The sequence below is a fragment of the Salvia hispanica genome, chromosome 2 (assembly GCF_023119035.1).
Source record: "Salvia hispanica cultivar TCC Black 2014 chromosome 2, UniMelb_Shisp_WGS_1.0, whole genome shotgun sequence".
Classification (NCBI taxonomy): domain Eukaryota; kingdom Viridiplantae; phylum Streptophyta; class Magnoliopsida; order Lamiales; family Lamiaceae; genus Salvia; species Salvia hispanica.
In genome coordinates this window covers 24,553,899-24,579,895 of record NC_062966.1, presented here as the reverse complement: position 1 = coordinate 24,579,895, position 25,997 = coordinate 24,553,899, and the positions used below count along the sequence as shown (strand labels likewise).

Genomic DNA, 25,997 nt, shown 5'->3' with positions numbered 1-25,997 from the left:
TTAAAAAACTGTCAGAATTTATGTTGGTTAGGGCTTTATTATTTGATCCAGTGAGGTTTATTATTTAATTAGGGCTTTTTTCCTTATGAATTTTCTGATTTTGGTTGGTTTTCTTCAACTTGCAGTAAGAGCACCAGTAATGGTCAGTTGGTCACCTATCTACGGAGCTCATCTTAGAGTTTATCTCCATTTTTTTCTGCCACGTCAGCAGATTCATCTTAGAGTCTATCTTTCTGCAATGAGAGTCTATCCCAAAGCCCATCTCATTTTCACATCAACACTATTTTTATATTTTACTTTTAATTGTTCTCTGAAATAAAATGATACTTTTATAAAATAGGAAGAATAAAGACAACTCAAAAAAAAAACAAATTTCATTAAAAAAAACTTATCCTACATTTACAAAAAATACTGTAAAAAATAAACTAAAAATATTGATAAAAACATTAAAAATATTGTGACTAGAGAGAAGGAAAATGCAGTGAGATAAAATAAAATGGGATTAGATATGAATAATTGGTGGAGAATGGAATATATAGAGTAACAAAATGAATTAAAAAAATGAAAGAATCGGCCTAGCCGATACAGCGTGGAGGCCGAAATGAGTGGCCATCGACTCCCACTCCACAACGAGGGCCGATGGGAGCCGATGGGGGGATCAATCGATCGGTCCCCATTGCAAGTGCTCTAACATGAGAAATGAGAGGAGAAGAGGCGTATGATTAGATGAGCTTGGAAAAATCATTTTAATTTTTATCTTAATTTTTATCTTTTGTTATCAAACAAGATTATTAGATCTTTATCTAGAATTTTATAATTATTTAAGTTATCTTAATATATCTACCAAACAAGCATATCTCAAATCATATGTCAATAAAAAAAATAGTAGGAGTAGTTGCATTATACACTGTTTTAGTCAAAATTCAAAATTGGACCCCAAGAAAAATTTGTTACATAATCACCAATGAAACAAAACTGATCACCAAATCCAAAATCAATCTTCTCAAAAAATGGAGGAAGACAGAATCAACCAATTGCCGGATGAAATTCTTGTGCATATCCTCTCCTTTATCGACAGCTATGAAGCCTTTGAAACAACCTTTCTCTCCAAGAGATGGAAAAACCTGTGGCGCTCCCTCCCCTCCCTCCGCCTCCACCTCAGCAGCGCCGCCTCCTCCGACTTCGTCTCCCACTTCCTCTCCCACCGCGACGCCACAGCCCCCGTCCACAGCCTCAACCTCTCACTCGACGACAAATTTAATCTCAAACTCGTGAATAAATGCGTGCTCTACGCCATCAATCACGGCGTTCAATCCCTCCGCCTCCGCGCCTACAATACTCATCTGAGGCTTCCCGCCGCGCTTTTCACCTCCACGACGCTTTGCGAGCTCGAGCTCAAGCTGTTTAACAACAACGTGACTCGTGCACCCGGGCGGCTTCTTTTACCGAATTTGAAAACCCTTTTTCTCGAAGCCCATTCGACCTTCGATGATGACACCGGGATGGAGACGTTTGCCGGCCTCCCGGGGCTCGAGAAGCTTACTCTGCGCGGTCGTCCGTTTACTAGCCTTGTTTTAAAGGCTCCGAAGCTTAGAGTCCTTGAAATCCTTCAATATTCGCGTAGTATGGAGGAGATTTCTGCTCCGTTGCTTACCTCGTTTCGATTCGAGGGTTTTTCACCTTTGGAATGTTCGATGATGAATCTCCCAATGTTGGAACAAGTCTATGTAGACATTTATAATATTGGATACAATGTGAAAAAGTTGCATCGGATGCTCCACCAACTTGGAAATGCTACCAATGTTTCATTGACTTTAGACACTCTCAAGGTATATCCCTCTCTCATACACTACTTCTAGTCTTTTACTACTATTGTTGCTTAGATGTATATATTGAGTTGTGATATAGCAAAACTCAATCTTACTGCAGAATCAGAGGTTATTTTTAGACAATATGAAGGTCATCATAATAGTCTAAAATGATCTAAAACAAACTAAAAATGACAGGTTCAACAGTTCGGCACTAAAAATTAAAATTAATTCGACATTGATTATAACCATGTCTATATATATGTATGGTAACGGTTGTTTGAAATTGAAAAGGTTCTTGAACTGGATGATGGTCCAATCGAGCAAAGTCCTCCTCCATTCCCGAACCTCAAATGTCTCAAGGTGATGAAAGGACATTACAAAATTCGTACAGTGCTTCAGAGTGTAATGAACTATTTGACAATCGGGACTTTGTATTTTGAGAAGGTGGAGTTTCCTGATGGTGTGACTGTGGTTGAAAAGAATATGTGACAACGAAGATTATAAAGTGATGATGGATCTTTTTGACTGGAAGGTGAAAGAAAAACCATATCTATACACCATTTACTATATTAGTCTCTTGTCTATTTTTTTCATTGACCTTGTGCTAGAAAATATTTATGACTTACTACTATCTTTTATCTCGTTGGCGTTTTTATATTTCTTTGTTTCATTCTTTCTATTTTGTTAAGGTGAAAATGGTTGAGGCTATTCCTAAGGTGTCAAGTTGTGAACTCAGTAAATCCGTTGAAAATTCTATAATTGATGTGAATATGTATAAAAGCATGGTTGGATCCCTCCAATATAAATTCCTCTTCTGTTGGAATGTTATTTTTCTGCATTTTGTAATTGTTTTTGCTCCTCTGATCCAGGCTCTAGGGAATAGTTGAGATTTTAGAGGAATTTTAATCTATGCATATGAATTAGTAAGATTTGTTTAGTGCTGTACTTGATGTTATGCTTGGGGAGGAGGGTTTCAAATGCTTTTCTAAAGACTTGGCTTATATGTATATGTATAGATGTATAAATGTATAGATATCTTTTTGAATACCAAGCTACTATCTTTCTTAGGTTTCAAGCTAATATCTTTGCCTTTTCTAACAATTAGGACTAGGATTATCTATAGGAATAAATGATAAGTATAAAAAATAATTAGAAAAGTCTAATCTAAACATACTAAGAAGTAGATACAAGTGATGCCGATGGCTGTTTGACTCTTTGGACAGTTGCAAATCAGTATCACTGGATAGGAGATATGATTGTTGTCTTCATCTTTATATTTCAATGTGAAAGTGCCCAACTTGGCAACTTCTTCTAAAAGCTTACTCATTCCCAACTTGAGACATGATTCAATTTTATAAATTGCTAGTAGTATTTTTCATATTTCACTTTTGTAATCAACTCCTTTGTCTCCTCATCGATGCGAGGATGTCTGCTATCTATGTTTGGCCATCTTGGAATGCCAATTTTTCTACACACACGCTTTGTTGATCTCTTAGCTATATAAAAGAACACAAGTAAATTTTGCTATCATTATCAACAAAACTGATAGAATAAATTAAATGAATATATATATACTCACAACCAAGCTCTTTTCCATCATCATCTGGAATCTTGGAAAAATATGGATTGAATACTTTAATAGTACTCATTTTCCTTTTTTGTAGTAGGAGTATTTCTTTTGTCTCTGCACTAGGTCCTTCCAATGATGCTTCTTTTGCAAATATAAATGGAATTAGTTATAGTATTGTAGTAGTTCACATAAAATTGTTTTTATTTAGATAATATTACCACAATAAAAAATTTACCAATCTCAATTTTGTTCTTTTCTTGGGTGCAACTTCCATCTTCAATTTTCACACATTTTACATCTTCAACCACCAATTCCTCACCTAGTTGTTTTTCACATGTCATTTTAAAAGTTTTTTGAGTTAACACCAACCCCTTTACTTGTGGCCCTCCTTTTATATATCATGTTCTCTAACAAGAAGAATATTATGAAATTAATACTCCATATTGATATCATAAATTTGAGTAAAAATATGAGAAAATAAATGTATTCCACGCGAGATCTGTAATTGTGTCATTTATTTTCAATTTGTATGATGCTTGCATACATAAATGATTTAAGATCATCTATTGTCAATTTTGTACGAGATTAGGTCAATTTGTATGATCGATTTTATACATTATTTTTGTATGAGATTAGGTCAATTTTGTTCTCTGCTCTATAAAACAATGAATCATTGAGCTAATATATGAGAGACTACAAGTTGAATCTAACTAACTCTCCAGCTGAAAATCAGTTATAACCGATATCTTCAAATGGCTAGTTTTAGCCCATTAATCGAGCTCCCTTCTTGCTCTTCTCCTCGAGCTCCAACGACTCCCAATTCTTAGCTCAATACTCAAACGTGATTTGCACGGGCATAACTTCACAGAGACCATGTGGCTTGACCTCGTGACTTGTGAGAACTATCATGTTAGTGAGCTTTGTGTTGTGCTTCTTTCATTTCACTGATTTTAATGAAAAATTGACAGAGTAAGAGAGAAAATGATAAAATATGAGAGAGAAAGTGAAAAAGTATGCAAAGTTAAAAGTTGGTAAAATATTTGAGAGAAACTTTCTATTTATATGAGAATTTTTCTTAAAGATAGTTGGGACTATTTTTTGTTGACAAATGGAGTATATCAGTAAGTAGGAAAGAAATTTTTATTTTAACTTTTTGTGGCCATTTGATTGCAGCAATATACATTCAATACATTTAAATTTCAATTTAGTCCCGATCAAATTTTCAGATTAAAGATATTTTGAATATGTTTTTTTTGATGGTTATGAATTTTGTGATGAGCGGTGAATTTGTAATATCCGAATCTATTGGGGCATGTATAGAGAAAAAGTGATTTACAAATGTCAAAATATATTCAGATGATATGAATTGTAAAGGACTTTTACATGTGACATATTCCCTCCGTTCCCTCATAGTTGAGGCGGAACTTTTCGGCACGGAGTTTAAGAAATGAATGTTGAGTGTGTTAAATAAATAGATAAAAAAGTAAGAAAGAGAAAAAGGTAGAGAGAATAAAGTAAAAAGTGAATAAAGTAGAGAGAATAAAGTAAGAGAAAGTAAAGTAAGAAAGAGGAAAAAGTTACTATAAATGAAAATGACTCAACTATGAGGGAACTTCTCGAAATGGAAAAATGACTCAACTATGAAGGAATGGAGGGAGTAATTCTCAATCATTTGAGTAGATATATAAGAAAATAATTTATACTCCTTCCCGCGTCACACAAAATAATTCATTACTTGATGTCATGAATATTTAAGAAATTGTTAAATGTGTGGTGAAGTGTCCAAAAATTGAAAATATATATGTTTGTAAAATGTAAAAAACTGATTAAAATGAACTTTTTTATAAGACAAAAAAAAGTAGGAGTACTATTTTTATCTTTCTGAACTAATCCACATTACTAAACATTCATTTAAACTACAATAATGCAATTAGTACCTCAAAATTCAATGCACATAGCGCTGGATTATTTAGTCAAATCCAAATTTGCAACTCGCATTAATTATATCATTAAATGCCTCGTTGATGTAAGAATTGCGTTTCTGAACTTTTTTTTTTTTTTTTTTTTTTTTTTTCCTGGCCAATTGAACAAAATTATATATTCAATACATTTGAACTTTTATATAACAACTAACAGCATGGAAAGCACTGAAAAACAAAAGTTGTTTAATACTTTTTTCGTCTGTGACTAAGAGTCACCGAACTTGACATGAGTTTTAAGAAATAAGTGAAAAAAAGATAATGATACGAGTTTCAAGAAATAAGTGAAAACAAGATTGTGGTACATGGATCTCATTTTTATACACTAATTTTATAGTAATAAAATATGAACGAGATAAATTAGAGGGATATAAAATCTAATTTCAATTTATAGTAAAAGTGAATCGAGATTGTTAATTACGGAGGGATCGATATGACAAACTAGAATAATTATTCTCGAAGGAATTAACTTTTCTTAATACAAAAAGTTACTACTACAGTAGTAAATTAATACTATTATAGAAGAATTTGAGTATATATATTGATGGGTTGTGAACATTGAGGGGTGAATTTGAAATATCCAAATGTGTTGGGGCTTGTATGGAGAAAAAGTGAATTACAAAATCTACGAAATTGACGCAATTCCCCAAAATCCACTCTCCAATACTGTAATTCTCTCAATTTCAACTCTGCCGGCCAATGAGAGTGGAACTAATGGCGGCGGAGAGCAGCAGCAATCGGGGGAAGAAGGACTCTACGGCCTCAGGGTTGTTGAATTCGCCGACCCGCCCAAACGACGACGTTGAAGATCCCGTCAAATCCCCGCCCCACTCCCCCAACAATTCCTCCACGCGCAAGGTCAGATCACCTTTCCATTATTCACATTTTTCAATTGATTGATTTTTTGAAGAATATTTGAGTTATTTGGGGGTTTTACTGTTATCGCTGCTTTCTGTTGTTTACTTGTGCATTGTTGTTAGTTACTTTAGGTGTTTGCGTGAATTGGAGTCGGATATTGGTTGATTAGATCAGTTAAATTCTGAGAGGATAAAAATTGAATTCCAATTATGTAATGATGTTAATGCATACTCAAAATGCTTGAGAATTTAGTATGTCTTTGTGGCATTGATGGACTTGGATACTTGCAGCTAATTACTTTGATCCAGTGAGCGATGATATAGTCTTGTAAAGTCTACTTTTGTCCACTAATTAACCACTATCAAGCTAGGATTTGTATTAGTATATAAGAATAGATCATGTTTGTGATTTTGTTGAAGTTTAACCATAATATGGATTATAAAAGGAAAATGTCTTGTAAATAAAAACGGAACAATGGAGGAGAACGAACTATACGTAATTCTATAATGTAATATCCTGGTCTAGCATTTAATGATTGGTGATTCCCGTTGAGCCACATGATGGTGCTGGATTGTGTGTGGATATTACATTGTTAAACGGATTGGGCTCTTAAAGATTTCATTTGTATGTTGGATCATAATATTGGGATGTTGTCGTATTGGAGTTGACTGTTGATTATGGAAAATAAGATGCATTCAAAAGGAAAGTCCCTTTTGGAGATTCAAAGTGGAAGAGTTGGCATGTCGGCTTCCTTTCTGCTTCTTCTTTATTTACAAGTTTTTATATCTTCTGTGTTTTCAACCTTTAGTGAACTTATCAGAATAGGTGACAGTGACATTAGCAGATGAATTATTCCTAAGAAAGAACAGTAAAGAATGGTAGTAGTTCTTTAGTGATTCTTGTCTATTGAATCTAATTCTGCACTTGTTGTACGTTGATGTAGTAGTTGGAGCCTAAAATGAGCCTAGGACAAGGTCACTAGTTCAGTACCAGTTGCATGAATTATTTCTGAAACAAAGAATATGCCATATGATTTTTTAAGATTGTGTATCCACCCAAACCTGTGTGAAAAAGAAAAAAATCGAACTAGAGGACATAGAAAAGGAACAACCCAAACTCCTGCATGTCACTTTGAGGCACCTCTACTAATTATGTCATTATGTGTATGTTGTATCCATATAGAAGCAAAATGTAGGGGTAAAATCTATAAAACCCATGAAATGTTCCCCTTACTATCCAGCTGTTGGACACTTGGATCTTGATTGCTGCAAAATGCTTAAAGTCTTAGTATATTTTAAGTTATGATTCTTGGCATCTTGCTAACTACAGTGATAATGAGTGAATTCTTTCCTGACATACTATATTCTGTCCCCCCCTGTGTTTCAAGTGGTTTGGTTTGGCTACAACTGTGTAAGGATTAAGGAATCTTCTTATTACATACGTGTTGCTGCATGATTTGATTTTGATTAAAACGGTTTTTAATTAAAAATCTTAATTCTGTAAGGAATAAATATATTCAAATGTTTTCTTGAAAATAACAATTACCCAATTAAGTTCTGAGGTGAAGTACCAATACCAAATGATGAGGAGTCTCCATACTTATGACATCCCCAGAATAAGAGTATGATTTACTCCCTCTGTCCACAAAAAATAATCTCATTTGTGGACGGCGATGGTTTTAATGAGAAATTGGTAAGGAGATAGAAGGAGAAAAAGTGGGTAAAGTAAGAGAGAGAGGAGAAAAGGCAGGTAAAGTATGAAAGAGAAACTTTCCATTTTTAGAAATGGGACTACTTTTTGTGGACATCCCGAATGGCAAAATGAGACTATATTTCGTGGATGGAGGGAGTATAAAGTTTGGGTTGGATTAACAAAGCCTATTCATTTTCTGTTGAATTCTTTTGGTAAATAGCTAGGACTTGTGTTGTTATAAGGTCAAGTCACCCTGATGTATGTGCTTTATCAGGCTTGCTATGCTGTTCTTCAGAGTTGGGTTTCCAAGAAGTTCATGACTGGATGGTAATGACTCTGGCTCCAATATAGTGATGCATACTGTTTACCATCTTATTCCGTTCTTTTTTTCTTTTCTTCCCTTTCTAATGAAAATTTATATTGCAGTGTGGTTTTATTTCCAGTTGCTGTTACATTTTTTATCACTTGGTGGTTTATCCAGTTCGTTGATGGTTTCTTCAGCCCTATATATGAGAGGCTTGGCATTGAAATATTTGGTAAGTTCTTTGGTCGTATTACTATTAGAAGCTCTTAAGAGTGTATAAATCCGTGGTCCTGATTGACCGATAACACAACATTTTTTATGCGGACCATAACTCATCGATCCATTAGTCTCAAAACATGTGGATTGCTTCTCAAATTCAATGTGTTTATGGCTGATTTTTCCTTTATATCTGGTGCAGGCCTTGGATTCATCACATCAATAATCTTTATTTTCTTTGTTGGTATGTTTGCTTCGTCATGGTTGGGTTCCACTGTTTTCTTGATAGGAGAATGGTTTATAAAGCGAATGCCCTTTGTAAGACATATATATTCAGCATCGAAGCAAATTAGTTCTGCAATCTCACCAGGTAATTGTCATTTTCCATGTTCATGTATTGTTGTCAATAAGCGTCATTTTAAGTAACTGCTTGACTAAAGTCTCCTTAATAGTTAGCTGGTAAAGCTATGTTTTAATCTCAGACAATCTTATACTGTTAGATATCACTTTCTTTTACTCTCATAAATAAAAAAAATCCAAAAATAATGAGCTTGACCCTGAGTGTGCTGTGTGCTGTTTACTGTAATATCTTTGCGGATGCGAACATCTACTAGTATCTTTCGTCCTGCATAACCAAATGCCAAGGTATACGCAGGTCTCCTCTTAACACAGGATTTTGTTGTTGATTTTTATTGTGTATAAAATTACAGATCAGAATACAACTGCTTTCAAGGAGGTTGCTATTATTCGCCATCCTCGTGTTGGAGAATATGCTTTTGGCTTTATTACATCATCTGTAGTTCTTCAGGTTCGTGAAATATGTTCTCTTTTAAGTATTCTCTAAAACTAAGCTGTAAGTTCGTGACTCCTAAATAAGTCACAACTTGTATTTCTGCGGCATCAAAAAATGTATGATAGTGGTCCATATTTTACAACTTGACATTGTTGACAAGATAGGCCTTATTGGTAAATTAATTTGCATAAATTATATCCGTATCACTTACATGATTTGCCTTTGAATTTTGTTTTTCATGGCAGAGAGATAATGGGGATGAAGAACTTTGCTCTGTGTACGTACCAACAAATCATTTATACATCGGGGACATATTTCTAGTTAGCTCAAAAGACATCATTCGGCCAAACTTGTCTATCCGAGAGGGCATAGGTAAGCAGGGTACCTTTCATGTTTTGAAAGAAAAAGATGAATTGTAACATCAAATTTACTACAAACATTTGTCTGCTAAGCTAATTGATGATTTTTGTGATCTTGTAACATCAAATTTAGAACAAATTTATGTCTGCTAAGCTAATTCTAATACCCGATCTTCACTCTAGCTGCTGTCCTGAATCCATTTCCCTTTTTGTTTCAGAGATCATTGTCTCGGTGGGGATGTCAATGCCTCAGGTCATTTCTCCCGTTGAAGAGCTTGCACGTCAGAATGTCCGGATCCCTCCTGGTAGAATGATGATATAGCAACACATTGCTGCATGTTTCTCTGCAAATGTGGGCGTAATTTAATTTGTTTTTTCCTCTGATAACAATAGGGAATTCATCTTCTCATAGCTAGTCTTTCTTGGTGTAGAAATGCAACCTATTTCGCATATATATCTAGGCCTGATCAGTTCACTATGTCGACAAAAATGTATACCTATTCTGACCTATATTCTTTTGATTTTGTACAAAGGAAAATCAAATTTTCGTTCCAAATAGTTTGCAATTTAAACTTTCTCATCTAATTCTGTACAAAACTACATTCATGTTGCTTCTCTTATAAACATGAAGCCTGAAAGACTACAGTCACGTATGTATTATAAACCTTTTTCATTAATTTTGATGTTATCTTATCACTGATAATATTAAGTTAATCGATAGGTTCAATTCTTTCCATGAAGATTAAATTTAAACAAAACAAAATTAAACTAGAATTGATTGGGTGTTGAACAAACAACCCTCCAAAAAAAAGGGTATGCCGCTTTTATAGCGAAGAGCACACAGTATTCTTTAGTAAAAGGCGAAAGAATAGTTTGCTATGTGCTCAACGCGCGGCTGCATAATTTTAAACATGAATTCGGTTCTTCTTTTGTAATATTGTATATGCTATACAACCATCCTACCTCTCTTCCATGTGGGACTGGCCTCTCTATTAGTAAAAATGAGGTTTTGATACACTTTATGGATTGCACATTACGGTTTGATGAGTATCGTGCTTCAGTATATAAGTTGAGAACATTCTCCCGGCAAAAATGGTAGTAATTCTAGTAATGTTTAGTGGCCGGTGATGGCCTCATGACGGGCAACGAACAATGGGGTCGTATCTGAAGGTCCATGTCGTATTCCCTTGGCCGAATATTTGCTCTCGTGCCATAAAATAACTACGGGGTCAAAGTTCCTTTGTCATGAGCTTTAAGTAATACTCATTGTAGTTTTAGATGGTAAAAAAATATATTGAGAGTGTGACTGGAGACACTGTTAAGATATGACAAGAAGCAAAGTCTATGAAGAAGACAGACTGAAAACAACATGATTGGATTATATCTTAATTCAACCTTATGTCCTCTAGACGAAATGTTGGTTTGATTATGATACACAAACGTAATGTGATTATTGTTAGTATTAGAATTAAAAATAGGGAATAAAGAAGACCACAATTTCTATTGTTTAGGACCGGATTGAACTTTTTTTTTCGAATTTCATGTTTAGGATTGAACTTCAAATTATAGAATTAATAAAGTTTGGAATAGTAATCATTACAAATTCAAATATTGTTTAAGAATATAAGTCTACAATTTTAAATTCATATCCCTATTTGATAGTATAGAAAAGTCAATTCAAGCAATTTAGTAAAATAATTTAGTCTCAGATAACTATTGTACTTACGAATTTATTATCTTAAACCTTAAGTTAATCGGTGATTTGTTTCTGCAATGTGTAATAACTAGAAAATTAAAGATAAAAAAACACTAAGTGACAATTAAAAAAAGTACTGAACTTTACCAAAAAAAAAAGTATTAAACTTGCATTAGTTGGGATGTCAAATAGACAACCCTCTCCAAAAATAGGTGTATGCCGCTTAAATAGCAACGAGCACACGGTATTCTTTAGTAAAAGGCGAAAGAATAGTTTGCTACGTGCTCGATACACGGCTGCATGATTAAAACTTTAGAATTCAGTTCTCATTTTATAATAGTACATCCGATGCGATGCATCATCCTACCTCTCTTTGGTGTGGGATTGGGAATGCTCTCTTTGTTCTTCCACTTTATTTCTTTCTTTTCTTTTAGTAAAAGTGAGGCTTTGCTAGACTCTACGGATTGCACTGCACGTCGTGCTTCAGTAACATCCTCCCGGAAATAACAGTAGCAATTCTAAAAATGTTTAGTAGCGGTGCTGGCCCCCATGACGGGCAACTAACAAAGGGGTCATATCCGAAGGTCCATGGACTCCATGTTGTATACCTTGGCCAAATATCTCTCGTGCATAAAATAACCACGGGATCAAAGTTCACAGTTTAGAGTGTAGTTGATTATAGCCTCGATTTCGACTTATTTTTTGTTTGCTAGTAAGAAATAAATAAAAGGAAATTGAACTACAATTGATTGTAGGAAATAAATAAAAGGAAATTGATACAATTGATTGTAGGAAATAAATAAAAGGAAATTGAACTACAATAGATTGGGTTGCCAAATAGACAACCCTCCAAAAAGAAGTGAATGCCGCTTGAATAGCAATGAGCACACGGTATTCTTTAGTAAAAGGCAAAAGAATAGTTCGCAATGGGCTCAACGCGCGGCTGCATTGTTATAATTAGGAATTCAGTTCTTATTTTGTAGCACAATCCCACGCTATACAGCTTCCTACTCTCTTCGATGTGGGACTTGCCACTCATTCTTCTGATTTATGAATTAATTCAAAATCAACATCAATATGAATTGTCTCACTCGTAAACTAAACTATTCTTTACACAGGAGAGGAAGCAAGTGTTTACATGGATAAACCAAGGCACATAAGCTAATGCAGGCGCAAGCTTTTGAAGCATCAGCGTTTCCTTCGCGCTGTAGGGGGTAACTTCTCAGAGGGGCCAGTGGGAAGCTTTTCCCCAGTTTCGCGTTCAATTTTTCTCTTTAGCTCCCTTAGTATTTTAATTTGACCAAGCTTTTCTGGAGATAATTTGTCCCAGTATATTCCTACGAGCAACAGAAATCCGGTCGTTTTCTTCCACGATAATGCAACAGAACAATCTTAGCTAACCAATAGCATTGCATTTGCAGGTTCTTTTGAACATGAAAATTGGAGAAAATATTAACAGATGGAACTGACCTTGAGGTTTTGGAATTGAGGTGTTGGTGAAGATAACTCGTGTCGGAGTGCATATGATGTCGACGGGTACATCATGGACCAGTAGTTTGTCGATGGGTATGTCATCCACCAATTGCTCATCGTGCACTTTATATGTAAATGAAATGGATGATCAGATGAAATCGGAAAAAACATTAAGGTCGTTGAGTCATTCACAATGGAAAAGTATAAACTATTATAAGAGGAAGATTGTGAATATCAATGTAGTGTTGAACCTCAGTAACAATGTTCATTAGTCCCTATTGCTCAAAAGTGAATAAATGGATTCATATCTACGTATGACTGTATTAATTCGAAAGGCTGTGAACTAAGATAAGTAATTAACATAGAGACGATATAGAAGCAATCTATTGAATCTATATCAAGAGAAAAATTAATTAATTGTTGTGTGGATTTGAGAACACTTAAGGAAAAGCCACAGAGAACAGACCAGATGTGACAATTGGTGTCGAGTCATCAATGGAACCCATGTAACGTAGCATACCATATTCAAGTTCAGCAAATCCCTGCATTAAATAATTACCATAACTCCAACTGCAGCCAATGTTTACAAACAAGACAAATCACGTATAGGGATCGATTAAGGACTATCATTCCACGGAACATTTAAGGGTACGGCCCATTTCCAGAAACATATGCAAAAAAAGATAGCATCTTATACCTCACCCTTGCCAAGTCTTGCCCCGGTCTTTGGGTCTACAGCAACAGAACCAACAACGATTAAGTCCACTTTTATCTTTTCCTCCAGCCCTATCGGCTTGCCATACTTGGCAACTCCGACAGATGTGCATGCCTCCTTAATAGTGTCAGGACTCAACATTGAGTACTCAAGAACAGAAAAGAATCCGGTCCTCAGACGTGGCTGTGGAGTCAAAAGCTTTTTGCCACCTGCCCGCAGACACAAATAGTAAGCACGACAACCATCCAAACTCGATAAATGTTTTGTGCATAATGCAAGCCTGACTACGCCGATACTTATATCAAAACGTAAAATCTTATCTAAGCCAACAGATAAAGCCTACGCAACGTTTACTTTCCCGAATTAACCTAGACAGATAGAAATAGAATAGGTTAATCCATTGCTTACTACAGTAAAATGGATTAGTAAAATAAGCTCTTAAACAATTTATAATAGCTAGAAAAAGCTCCTGCAACTTATAAGCTTTTGAAACATCACATCTTCATTTGTAAAATTAAGCAACAGCTACCATTAAGTGTGAGGAATCGGACTTGTTTTTGGGGCGTATCTGGATTAACTTTCACACATTTCGCCTCTTTAAACACCTGCAATTCACTCAACTGCCACAATCGAGAAGAAGAAATCAGTCATAATTTATCAATTTTTAGAAAAATTACAATAGGATCAGAATTGAATTGAGTACTTTTTGAGCAGCAACGGCGGCGCCGGTGAAATTGGGGATGCGGTGGTGAACGGGGCGGGGGAATTGAGCTATATTCCGGGCCTCCATCAAGTCCCAAATCCGTTTCCTGATAACCCACTTCCATGCCTTGGGGTCGCCTTCGATTGCGGATTGCTCGGCCATGGAGTCCCGGGCGGCGGCATCCAAGCGCAGCCGCTCCGCCTCGTAGGCTGCCTCGTCGAAAGTGGCGTCGCTGCGGCGGGCGGCCGTCGCGGTGAGATTTCTCGAAAACGGCGGGGGAAAGGGGGGTTTTGGTTGGGGAATTGAAGGGAGATTAAGGAGTGGTTTGGAAGTAGCAGGAATCCATTTGATTGGCAGCGGAAATGCGTGAGAAAGCTTGAGCAATTGCGCATCCATACAAAAATGGCGGTTAGGAAGTGACGCGGCAGTTTTCGCAGTGTTGGATGATGTTGCGTTGTCATCTGAAGAAGTCGCGTTTTCACCCTTTATTTCTTTTCGACTGTTTCGAGATGTTCATGCAGACGTATTATATCATGAAACATGGTGCATTATATTGCTAACTTTACTAATTCATCAATATAATGTATTAAAAATGTCAATACGGTGACATTAAAATGTCAACACATAATATCAACACATTATATTGAAGTTCAATAAAATTATGTGTTGACATTTTAATGTCATTGTGTTAACATTTTTAATACACTGTGTTGATGAGTTAGCAACTTAGCAACTTAAGAAAGTTAGCAATTAATCACACCGCTAAATCAAATAAAAAAAAATCAGAGTTTAGTGAAAATTAAAATCAAATTTAACCACACTATTCGAAATCCGAACTTCAAAAACAATCTTAAGAAAAAAAAAATTGCACAAATATACTCCAAAGTCCGAAACCTGATATCCAAACTATAATAATAACAAAAAATCGAGGTTGCACAGAAATATCTCAAAACATAAAAAAAATCGAAATTCAAACAATATTTTTCTAAAAATATTTGTATTACACATAGATACTGTTTTAGATACTCCTATAATATATGCTCCCTCTCGTATCCTAAAAATGAAAACTCTTTCCATTTCAGGAAACTTCTTTCTTACTCATTTTTCACTCCTTTTATCTATTTTACTCTATCAATTTTATATTAAAACTTATATCGTTTTAAAAGTTTGTAATTATCATCCTAGGTAACTGGTTCCCGTTTGCTATGATAGTGATAGAACGTGAGGTTCTATCGATGCAAAAAGAGCACGCGTACGACATAGATTGATTGGAAAATATGATAAACACACCTAATTGAAGTTCTAGGGTTTTGGAACAAGAATGAGAAAAGAAGTATTTTATTTCTTAATTCTCAATGAATGAAAATACGATAGAATTCTATTATATAGAATTCTAAACCCTAACATGTGTCTTGCTAATCAAGAAACATAATTAGAATAAAAGATTACAAAAGATATGCAAAATATCTAAAGATAAATAACTAAAATAAGATATATGCTAAAATCAAGAAAGGAATATTGAGGATGATCTTTGGCGAGATTTGCTAGATCGAGGGCCCTATCAACTCTCCCGCCGTTGAAAACCACCTTGCCCTCAAGGTGGATCATGAATTAGGAACATGAATGGCGTGATTTGGATATTCATAGCAATGCCGGAGTGTGTGGCAGGGGTTGTGAAAGCTGCCCACTCTGATCCATCCTTTGTGATAAGCACAATTGCCACCATTTCATCATCTTGCTTATAAGCCAACTTCTTGAACATCTCAACAGCCGCAAATACCTCACCAAATTTAGCAAAGTCAAACACTCTTATCTTGACAAATGATTGATTCGCAACCATGGTGTACAATAATATCCGGAACATAGCAACCCTCTCCGCATCAAGCACCGTGACACCGCAATGAGAAGCATCCACCCACCCTAGATTCGACAACACTATATGTAACGATGGTTTCAACCCCCTTGAAAACTCCCGGGTCAAATATGCGAGCTCCGTCGTCTCCACCAAATCGAAGAGTATCACAACTCCATTCGCTATCCCCGTGATAGGAACCCATCAAATATAAGAGAATACTACAGCTGCTGTCCAAACATGTCACAACATTGTGAGGCGGGATCGAACGGCCATCAGAGGTGAGTGGCTGGTTAAATCTGAACAAATCCCGATCTACAACACAAAGCAAAGCTTGCTTCTGCAGATGTGACTCCATATAATAATCACCATAAGATGGTGTAGAGTTTGCTACAGAATGTGGATCCATTTGAGCAGATTTGATAGCAAGAAAAGCATATATTTGTGCAGGCTGCCCAGAGTCAAATAAAATAGAGACCACCATACCTCCCACTTTAGCTTCAATAACATCACCGAACTTGGATGAGGGATTATGTTGATCCTCGGGCAGTGGGCATGACGCCATGTGATGATCTGGAGGGACGAACACTTGCATCACTGATCTCGGGTGAAGAATGACAACGTTTCTCGAAATATCAAGAGTAACATCATCATTAAGAACGACGCCGTTGTTGGGAACATTGATGAGCGAAAGAATTGGGCTCGTCCCAATGTCTTCGGCTATCGACTCGTTGATCACCTGCTTCGAGTTCGCGACTTCAACATCTTGTGTAGCCGCGGCTCGATCAACTGGAAACTCACGATATGGCTGCCTGATCTCGGACAGTAGTGACGTTGGGATTGTCGATTGGGAGGCGGCGCATTGCTGCATCACACAAGAACTTGACTCCTCAAAGAATGCTGAAGCAAATACCTCCTCTGTAATAGTTTCCGAATTCTCATAGCAATTGATTGTTTCAAAACCAATTCCATTAGAAATAATATATTTGGGTGATTCCATAATTGGAGGTTGATCAACCCACTGATCATCATCAACAATATGTGAAACCTCATCCTTGGTTAATTCTGGAGCAAAGCGGTGGTAGACTGCCAATAGAAAATCGTCCCAACCTTTTCCGACATTATTATCCGTCCAGCGTGCCATCCATTCTGACGTCGGATGATCAAACAAGTATTGAGTAAGGTACAACCGATTGGATAGAGGGGTATAGTAGTAGTTGTAATAATACTGCATATGACGAATCCACTCGGCTGCATTCTGTCCGTCGAAACGAGGAGGATCGACTCGTAGGCGAGGCAAGGCTGCAGGTGCTACGCCGGGCGGTGCCTGCGTAAGCGATGGCGGTAGCTGCCATCCTCGTTCCACGGTCACTCCAGGTGGAGGGTCAGGCGGCTCCTTTGGCGCCATAAAGCCGGCAACTGCAAGTTTGGCTAAGGTTTCATCGAGCCTTCGATTCAGCGCATCATGTTGTCGTGCGAAGGACTCCTGCTCGAGCCCGTGTGTCAAGAACTTATCGTCATGGTTGGCAAAATGGATGTTCATGACTGATGTTGTAGAGAGAATATGTGGTGGGAGAAGAGTAAATCAAGAAAGCACCAATTGATAGAACGTGAGGTTCTATCGATGCAAAAAGAGCACGCGTACGGCAGATATTGATTGGAAAATATGATAAACACACCTAATTGAAGTTCTAGGGTTTTGGAACAAGAATGAGAAAAGAAGTATTTTATTTCTTAATTCTCAATGAATGAAAATACGATAGAATTCTATTATATAGAATTCTAAACCCTAACATGTGTCTTGCTAATCAAGAAACATAATTAGAATAAAAGATTACAAAAGATATACAAAATATCTAAAGATAAATAACTAAACTAAGATATATGCTAAAATCAAGAAAGGAATATTGAGGATGATCTTTGGCAAGATTTGCTAGATCGAGGGCCCTATCAGATAGGTAGTCCTATTTTAAGGTAATGAAAGGGATATATAGAGTCATATTCTAACGCTTTATATTTAAATTTTAAAATGAGTGGATGAGATTAAATCTTACGAATCTCAATAAATAGTAGACAAAATATCAACAAAAGGGTAATATTGTCATTATGTTATCATATGATAATTTTCGTGAGTGTTTTTTTATATCAACATAGTATATTACAAATATCAACAATCTGACTTAAGAATATCAACACTAGTACAAGAAAATATCAACATATATTTATTGAGATTTTCGTACATGGTTTTATTGAGATTTTTTCATAGTTTTATTGAGTTTTTTGATGTATTTGTTGATAAAAATCTGGTTATCAACATTTACGAAAACTAAAATAAAAAATATCAAATTTCATCATCCGAACGTCGTCGGAACATATGCAATTGAGATCTCGTTGGAATCCTTATAAAATTATCTTTAATTTGATATATTTTTTGTGAAAAAATAATTTAAATCGAGAGAGTTACGTAAATTTAAAATTTTAAGATGATTTTAATGAAAGGAAATTGACATTAATACCCTCTAATTTTATTTATTAATTTTTTTAATTAAAAATATAATACATGTGACATTATTTCAACTACTAGATCTTCTAATCTAATGACTAAGATTTAGTCTTAGTTTAAAATTGCTAATTAGTTAGCCATTGATCACTCCCAGATACGTAATATTAAAGATAAATTTGGGTTTTCCTGTTTATATACATCTGGTTAGAAAAATCAAAATTTTTCAGTAATTTAAACCACACTGATATCAAACAAAAAATCAAACCAAATTTTAAATTTTGATTTGAGGTATTTTGCTTAGCTCTAGTCTGTTATCTAAAATGCTAAATTGAGTACTACCTCTGTCACTAATAATTTGGCACCATTTGATCCGGCACGAGTTTTAAGATATGTATTCTCTCCGTCCATAAAAGTTGAGTCGTATTTCTTTTTAGTCCGTCCCAATAAAATTGAGTCATTTCCTTTTATAACAAAAGACAAAACATCTAATTACTCTTACTTTATTCCATCATTTACTTTACTCTCTCTTATATTTCCTACTTTTTTCATCTCTTCTATTTATTTAATACTCCCTCCGTCCCATAAAAGTTGAGTCGTATTCCTTTTTAGTCCGTCCCAATAAAGTTGAGTCATTTCCTTTTTAACAAAAGACAAAACATCTAATCACTCTTACTTTATTCCATCATTTACTTTACTCTCTCTTATCTTTCCTACTTTTTTCATCTCTCCTATTTATTTAATATAAATTCTTAATCTCCGTGCCCAAAAATTTTGTCTCAACTTTTATGGGACGGAGGGAGTATAAATTTTTAATCTCCGTGCCCAAAAGTTTTGTCTCAACTTTTATGAGACGGAGGGAGTAATAGAAAGTGGGTTGAAAAAGTTAGTGGCATATTAGTTTTTTAATAAAATGTGAGTGAGAATGAGTAAGTAGAATGTGGGGTCTACTACAAAAATAGTAAAAGTGAAATGTGACAAATTTTTAAAGACGGACGAAAAAGAAAATAAGTGACAAATTTTCAGAGACGGAGGGAGAGAGTAATAGACAATATTTGACGCTTCCATTTCCAAAAGGTGAAAGCACATTATCGCATCAGGCCTTTTATTGAGAATGAAATATAAATTATAGCGTTCTATTTGTTTTACAGAACACAACTTAATCCAAAGATTGACAAAGAATACATAACAAATTTTTGAAAAAAAAACTCTTTGCACGACAAATAAAAGTATGTGAGCTCGCATCATTTTTATCTACACAGACAGCAACACACCAGGCCACAGGAGAGCTGCAGTTTCCATAGTTTTCCGACCTTCTCGGACCGTCATTGATCTCGATTTCGCAGCTTCTCTTCCTACACATGAACTCCGACACCACCTAAACTTCTTTACCCTTTTGTATCATCTAATTACAGTCCAAGCCACACACTTCTAACACGATGCCATCCCTCGACAAAAAGGGGTTGATACGAACCCACAGCAACGAGAATATCGAGGCCAAAAGAATCGACCACACCACAATGATGGTCGGGAGGCGGTCCTGCCTCCCCATGAAACCCTTCAGGAACGGGTACAGATGGACGATCACCCATAGGGCGAAGAAGAGCCTCCCGAAGAGAGGCCCCCACGACTCGTACCCGTTGTTGATGGCGTCTGAGACTCCAACCACAACCCCGATGATGTTGATGATCATCAGCGTCATGGGCGGGATCAGCAGAGACGTCCACTTGAAGAGGTACAGATCCGAGAACTCCCCATCGTCGGCTGCTTTTGAAGTGACGGTGAAGTTTGTGTTGACACCGGCCAAAACTTTGAGGAGACCTTGGATTAGAGCGAAGAAGTGAGATGAGACGCCTCCGATCACCCAAAACTGCTCGTTTCTCCACAGGTCATCGATCGCAACGCCTCCCCACTGCATCTCCAGCACGCTAGTCACAGCGATGGATATGAACATCCCCATAAAGATTATACTCGCGTAGTTACTGATCTGCAGACACAACAAAAAAACAACTTGATATAACATCCGACTGAAAAACGATCGAACATCACGCTTGCATAGGAACGATAACTGACCTCTGGGACGATAAATTTGCCAGTAAGCAGGCAGACGGCTGGTAAAGCGCAGTAAGCAAGCAATGGAAGTGAAGTCAATGGATAGACGACCGAGTTAATGTACGAGAATCTCTCCAGTGGTTTAAGACCACATCCGTATCCATACCAAATGGGGCAGTGCCTGCTCAATAAAATTTCGACCGATCCCAAGGCCCATCGGAGAACTTGGTGGAGACGATCAGAAAGATTGATTGGGGCAGACCCTTTGAATGCCGGTCTTTTAGGCATACAGTAGACCGACCGCCAGCCGTGGCAATGCATTTTGAAACCAGTCAAGATATCTTCAGTAACCGAACCATAAATCCACCCAACCTAGCAATATATAACGTTCGGGGTCAGAAACTATACACGGGAGATAAATGATCTCAAGCAGCGAGCGTAGTGAGTACCTCTTTTCCCCATTCAGTTTTATCTTCGTAGCCACAGCTGATCACATGAATAGCTTCTTTCAAAAGCGATGCAGACGTTGCTCCTGCAGGGACCCCACCGTTTTCTAGGAGTGCTGAAGCAATGAATACTGGTGATTGTCCGAATTTTTTCTCGAGTTTTACTTGGGGCATCAGGGCTGACTTCTCACTGCCAATTACTGCCACACAACAAATGAGAAAATGTCAAAAAATTATAAGAAAGAAGATATAAATCTTTTTATATTAGCATGGTATATAACTGCTTAATTAGAAGATCATTTAAGGTACATCCTCACCTTCAGCTCCTTCCTCAATGTTTTCAAGAGCATGGATCTGAGTCAAAGCTTCCTTGTTCTTCGTCTTTTTCTTATCATCCTTTGATTTCCCTTTCTTAGTCTTCTTTCTAGATCCAAAGCAGCAGCAGCACCATTTTGGCCAGCAATTGCATGTTTTCCCCGGCGGTTTCGCTTTCTTGGGGGCGTCATGTCCATAAAGTGCTTGCCTCCTGAAGACGCATCCAGTTCCGACATAAATTGGACCTTGGATCCCATCAAGACCTTTCATATTTATCTGAACAAACATAAATTCAATCATTCATGAATCTAAACCACAATTCCGAAGATGTGACACGGGGAAAGGTTTTTGATACGTACATCGAAGAAGACAACGTTGCGATTCGAATATCTGTCGTGCCTATCAATTCCATCAAACCTTTGAGGGAACTGCACGTAGCATATTTTCTTGCCCGCTTGCGGATCCATCATGAAACACATAGATTCTCTGAGAGCCTTACTGTTATTTATGTAGTGATCACAATCAACATTGAGTAGGTAAGGAGCATTTGAGATGACAGCCGACACCCGTATCTTCAAATTAGAAAGAAGCAGACTCAGGGTTAGATAGCTCGTCGGTATACAGAACTCCAAGAAAGGAAAAAAGCAGGAAAGATAGTTACCAAAGAATTCATGGCACCGGCTTTCTTGTGATGCTCGTATCCAGGCCTCTTCTCACGAGAAACGTATATAAGTCGAGGAAGCTCGTTACCTTCAATGTCCCGAACACCATTTTGACCAAGGAATACCTGTATCATGCCAGGATGATCCCTGACATTGTTTCCTGGCCATGGAGTACCATCTTGCATCGTCCAACCCTCCTCGGGAACCTTCTGAGCCATTGCAACCAGCGCATTTATCCGCACTTTAAACTCTTCATACTCTCTCTGCATCAAAACAAGTTCAAACCCAGTTTTTATCGTTTTCTTGAATGAAAATAACACAACTCGACACATCTTGTAGAGCAATGCAAATGGTACGCGATAGAAATAGAGGAGAGGCTGAATACCTTCATTGCACGACGTTCCCTCACAAATGTCGGTTCTACCTTGTCTCTCAAATAGTCAACCTTTTGCGCAAAATACCATTCAGGAGCACGAGGTTCAATTTTGAACTTTTTACAGAACGGGACCCACTTCCTAGCGAACTCAGACGTCTCTGAGAGAGCTTCGAAAGTAAGCATTGCGGCACCATCATCAGACACATAGCAGGCAACCTTGTCAATGGGGTAATCCACAGAAAGTATAGAAAGAACGGTGTTGGCCGTAATTAGCGGAGGTTCCTTCAAAGGGTCCACCGTACTCACAAATATGTCTATAGGAGCTAGCTCGGAGGGCTTGCCCTCTTTCTCGTACCTGGTAGCAGAAGAATGAACATGAGAGATAGATAGATGGTGATGGAGCATTTAGCAAACAAAAGGAGAAAATGTATACCTTAACGAGAGTCTATCGAGGTACGTTTCTCGCTTGATTGGAAACCACTTTGGGAACTGATCGAAGATCCAGGAGATGGCAAACCATATCTCACATATAATTGATGTTAGCCACAGTCCATATGCATCATTGACGGGGTGACGGATTCTATAATGAAAGAACAATCCTAGAATTGCCATACGCAGCAAAATGACGATTCTGTATGGGCTTATCTTGCTTGAAGGAATCGGTATCTTCCTCGAAAGTGGTTGTCGGCCTTCATCCATCCTGTCAATAAGGACAAAACAGATTTGAGATTACATAATTACAACAAAAAGCTAAAAAGGAAGGACATTCTATATTTTAGAAAAGACATAAATGCTCAAATACCAATGATAGATTTGAGAAATTAGCAGTTTTGACAAATCTAAAATTGAAGAAAGGAGCTGAGTTTATTCATTTATACTACTTTTGGAGAAACGTTAAGCTTTCGGAAAGTACACTGTAAAAATCTTATCGTTTATCTCTAAGATTATCATACGAGTAAGTTGCATAAGCTATATTAGCTGTCTTAGTTCCTCCACATCAGCTCAAGTTTCATTAATCTCAACCGTCTAAAATTTCATCTGCCACATTGTCCCATATTTCACATACTACTCGGTATTTCATGCTATCTCTATATCAACATTCTGACACCTATGGATAATAACAATGCCGTTCAATCATATCCATGACCAATTCCTCGTTCGTGTTCTCAATATTTACAATGTTTTGTAAAGTTCACCTCCGCAGCCGAAATTCTCAGCTAATAAATAGACTATAAAACCAATATTTCATTTTCTTGCTAAGAAACACCTACTTTGCAAGGTAGCCAATTAAATCAATAATAGAAGTTAGCACGTTTAGGTCAATATTAAATACCATTAAATTTAACAAGCTTTTACAACGGCTACAAAGCAGCGATGGCAAAAGCTATAAGTCAAACAGTACGCAATTCCACTACAAGTATTAAAAGCATAGGAAATAAAGCCATTAAATGTGAGACAACCGACACTCTGTGAAGCACTTGAAAAAGGAAGAAAACAGAGAATTGGTAAAGGATGGACCTACTTGGGTAAATCAGCATCATCCAGCTCATCTCCACCCCCTTTTCCTCCTTGATGTTTCACAACTTGAAGCTTCTCATTCTGCTTCCTCTTCCATTCTTCCATCCTCTCCTTCCACGCCACAGTGCCGTAGCCATACACGGCCAAGTCCTTCTTCGGATCCATCGGCCGCGGTGGAACTACACATCAAAACTCGAGATCAAGAAAACCATCACTAGAAAAAAAAAACATCAACAGTCACACCACAAAACACTCACATGTCATGGATGAATCAGAAGAGGGCATCGGATGGATTCGCTTCCCACCATACGGGGGGATAATCAGGGCATGCTTATCGGCTGAGATCGTGTCATCCTTCATCGAGAATCAAAATGCAAACTTTATTAGAATCTTGCAGTCAATTTTTACTTACACTAATGCAAAGATCAAGAAACACAATATATGTGACAACTACCTCTTGGCCATAAGTGAGGAGAGGGATCTCGGAGTTGACAGCTGCGGGATCCATCTCTGAGTGAGTGGTGATGCCGGAGGTAGTCCGGCCAATGCCCCGGGAAGAAAAGGCTGCTCCGGCAATGTGCTGCTCATACTCATTGTAATCGAATTCGTGCTCCAAATCATCAAACTCATCCTCATCTTCATCCCCATCCACTCTCGGACTCCCTGAAAATTTGAAGAAAATGAGTAAATTAATTTCAACAACTAGATTCAGAAGTTAGGATGAGTGATAAAAGAAGAAATAAATCACCTTTAATACGCTTGTATCTAGTTTTGCATTGAGGGCAGGCTTGATTGCCCTCTCTTCTCTCATACTCATAGCAAGGCCTACAAACAGGGAATGCACATTCATTGCAAGCAACAAAAGGCTCTCCATCTACACTGAATTCAATCTCATCTCCACAAATCTGGCAAATCTGCCCGGTCAACTCCTTCACGGAAGTCACCTGCCAAACAGGGAAATCTACAGATTAGCACTAGATCAAGAAATTACTAAAATCAACAAACACAAAACTTGACAGGAAACTATTACAGATTTGTAAAAAAGTGAGAAAAATCCGGAGAGAGCCCCAAAAAACTGAGAAATTCAGTTGAGTGAAAACTAAAAGACAGGAATGTGGACTGGCCCGGAAATCTAGAAAAGCTGAAAAGAGCTAAGAGAAACTAAATCGGGAAAAAAGTTGTTAAACTGAGACATTCAATTATAATGAAAGTAGGAAAGAAGTTGGTTTTCAAATCGTCAAAACCTTGAAATCCCACAAAAAAGATCAAATCTTTAACAAGTAAAAAACTCAAGAAAGATGAAAAACTCAAATCTTACTCTTCCAATGTCATCAGCATTGATGAGAACAAACTCATTCCTGTTATGCGAGCCAGCAACGAGCCTCCCTTTAGTGTCCATGGCGAAGAATTCAGCTCATAAATGGAAACAGAGGCTGAATCAATGGAGAGAGAGGAGAAATGCGAGCCCCATTGGCGCAAGCGAGAGAGGAAGAAATGGGATTTATTTTATGGTTTTGATACTTAAATAAACCCAATTTGTATTAACAATGAGGTGAAAACGACGGATTAACAGACGCCCTAGCTAAAGAGAGAAGCTATTATTGCAATTGCATTGGCACTCGGTGAAGAGAAGTGTCGGTTTAATATAAAATTGTAGCAATTGGTAGGTGGGTATTTTGTGTGGTTTTTCTTGATTCTTTTCTTGAGAGATACCCATGTTAATGATGGAGGAGGACTTCTTCTCTCTTTTCTCTCTCCATGAGTTGAAATGAGCTGTATGGGATAGTGGTGTGTGGATCGGAGGAGGCAAATGCCAACAAGGACAAAACAACAATTGCCTATTTCTTCCTAAATTAATTTTAGAAAATATTTCTTTAAAAATTAAGTTACAATTTTATAAATATTTGTTAAATAGTTTGAGTATAATGTAGTAAGGTGAAGTTTAGGTTTATTACCGGAAAATAATTACTAGCACATTATCAATTTCTTTCCAACGGAAACATTAACTTCATTTTGTGTAATTGAATATTAAATCAACTTCAATTAACTAAGCATTTAGACTTAAAAAATCATTATAGACTTAAAATTAACACTAATTGGAAAGTAA

At 36.9% G+C, this 25,997-nt stretch overlaps 4 protein-coding genes and 3 non-coding genes across 10 annotated transcripts; 2 read left to right on the top strand and 5 right to left on the bottom strand.

Annotated features, from left to right (window-relative positions):
* Nucleotides 1–1,005: 1,005 nt before the first annotated feature.
* Nucleotides 1,006–2,619, top strand: LOC125203265 (putative F-box/LRR-repeat protein At3g42770). The gene is made up of 2 exons (XM_048101577.1): nucleotides 1,006–1,829; nucleotides 2,103–2,619. The coding sequence occupies exons 1-2, from the start codon at nucleotides 1,011–1,013 to the stop codon at nucleotides 2,298–2,300; spliced, it is 1,017 nt and encodes a 338-aa protein (XP_047957534.1). The 5' UTR covers nucleotides 1,006–1,010; the 3' UTR covers nucleotides 2,301–2,619.
* Nucleotides 2,620–5,992: 3,373 nt separating this feature from the next.
* On the top strand, nucleotides 5,993–10,167 carry LOC125204269 (protein LIKE COV 2-like). The gene is made up of 7 exons (XM_048102869.1): nucleotides 5,993–6,218; nucleotides 8,185–8,237; nucleotides 8,337–8,446; nucleotides 8,633–8,800; nucleotides 9,141–9,238; nucleotides 9,469–9,595; nucleotides 9,801–10,167. The coding sequence occupies exons 1-7, from the start codon at nucleotides 6,060–6,062 to the stop codon at nucleotides 9,902–9,904; spliced, it is 819 nt and encodes a 272-aa protein (XP_047958826.1). The 5' UTR covers nucleotides 5,993–6,059; the 3' UTR covers nucleotides 9,905–10,167.
* Nucleotides 10,168–10,363: 196 nt separating this feature from the next.
* On the bottom strand, nucleotides 10,364–10,479 carry LOC125208717. Its single transcript, XR_007174198.1, has one exon. It is a non-coding gene; the product is annotated as a U5 spliceosomal RNA (small nuclear RNA).
* A 977-nt stretch (nucleotides 10,480–11,456) lies between these two features.
* LOC125208719 lies at nucleotides 11,457–11,577 on the bottom strand. Its single transcript, XR_007174200.1, has one exon. It is a non-coding gene; the product is annotated as a U5 spliceosomal RNA (small nuclear RNA).
* Nucleotides 11,578–12,105: 528 nt separating this feature from the next.
* LOC125208713 lies at nucleotides 12,106–12,223 on the bottom strand. The gene has a single exon (XR_007174195.1). It is a non-coding gene; the product is annotated as a U5 spliceosomal RNA (small nuclear RNA).
* LOC125203628 (5-formyltetrahydrofolate cyclo-ligase-like protein COG0212) lies at nucleotides 12,196–14,615 on the bottom strand. 4 transcript variants are annotated; one of them, XM_048102018.1, is made up of 6 exons: nucleotides 14,170–14,615; nucleotides 13,996–14,086; nucleotides 13,449–13,675; nucleotides 13,218–13,293; nucleotides 12,749–12,874; nucleotides 12,196–12,643 (listed from the first exon to the last, which is right to left on the bottom strand). In XM_048102018.1, exons 1-6 carry the CDS (start codon nucleotides 14,563–14,565, stop codon nucleotides 12,570–12,572), a joined length of 990 nt encoding a protein of 329 aa, XP_047957975.1. In that variant the 5' UTR covers nucleotides 14,566–14,615; the 3' UTR covers nucleotides 12,196–12,569. The 4 variants fall into 4 exon arrangements, with proteins under 4 accessions (XP_047957975.1, XP_047957972.1, XP_047957973.1 ...); XM_048102015.1 differs by having other exon boundaries at nucleotides 12,196–12,615; XM_048102016.1 differs by lacking the exon at nucleotides 13,218–13,293.
* Nucleotides 14,616–19,588: 4,973 nt separating this feature from the next.
* On the bottom strand, nucleotides 19,589–25,575 carry LOC125203555 (cellulose synthase A catalytic subunit 2 [UDP-forming]-like). Its single transcript, XM_048101933.1, has 13 exons — nucleotides 25,209–25,575; nucleotides 24,639–24,834; nucleotides 24,345–24,553; nucleotides 24,148–24,244; nucleotides 23,895–24,069; nucleotides 22,806–23,072; nucleotides 22,382–22,727; nucleotides 21,996–22,259; nucleotides 21,694–21,906; nucleotides 21,337–21,610; nucleotides 21,023–21,219; nucleotides 20,595–20,945; nucleotides 19,589–20,508 (listed from the first exon to the last, which is right to left on the bottom strand). Exons 1-13 carry the CDS (start codon nucleotides 25,287–25,289, stop codon nucleotides 19,927–19,929), a joined length of 3,252 nt encoding a protein of 1,083 aa, XP_047957890.1. The 5' UTR covers nucleotides 25,290–25,575; the 3' UTR covers nucleotides 19,589–19,926.
* Between the last annotated feature and the right edge of the window lie 422 nt (nucleotides 25,576–25,997).

Excerpts from the sequence above, each read along its gene's own strand:
- LOC125203265 (XM_048101577.1), top strand. The coding sequence starts at position 1,011 with ATGGAGGAAGACAGAATCAACCAATTGCCGGATGAAATTCTTGTGCAT. Across the intron at positions 1,830-2,102 it reads TGACTTTAGACACTCTCAAG|GTTCTTGAACTGGATGATGG; the intron begins GTATATCCCTCT and ends GAAATTGAAAAG.
- LOC125204269 (XM_048102869.1), top strand. The coding sequence starts at position 6,060 with ATGAGAGTGGAACTAATGGCGGCGGAGAGCAGCAGCAATCGGGGGAAG. Across the intron at positions 6,219-8,184 it reads ACAATTCCTCCACGCGCAAG|GCTTGCTATGCTGTTCTTCA; the intron begins GTCAGATCACCT and ends GTGCTTTATCAG. Across the intron at positions 8,447-8,632 it reads GCTTGGCATTGAAATATTTG|GCCTTGGATTCATCACATCA; the intron begins GTAAGTTCTTTG and ends TATCTGGTGCAG.
- LOC125203628 (XM_048102015.1), bottom strand. The coding sequence starts at position 14,565 with ATGGATGCGCAATTGCTCAAGCTTTCTCACGCATTTCCGCTGCCAATC. Across the intron at positions 13,294-13,448 it reads CAAGACTTGGCAAGGGTGAG|GGATTTGCTGAACTTGAATA; the intron begins GTATAAGATGCT and ends TATTTAATGCAG. Across the intron at positions 12,616-12,748 it reads CTCAATTCCAAAACCTCAAG|GAATATACTGGGACAAATTA; the intron begins GTCAGTTCCATC and ends TGTTGCTCGTAG.
- LOC125203555 (XM_048101933.1), bottom strand. The coding sequence starts at position 25,289 with ATGGACACTAAAGGGAGGCTCGTTGCTGGCTCGCATAACAGGAATGAG. Across the intron at positions 22,728-22,805 it reads CTCGATAGACTCTCGTTAAG|GTACGAGAAAGAGGGCAAGC; the intron begins GTATACATTTTC and ends TTCTGCTACCAG. Across the intron at positions 21,611-21,693 it reads GCAACGTTGTCTTCTTCGAT|ATAAATATGAAAGGTCTTGA; the intron begins GTACGTATCAAA and ends ATGTTTGTTCAG.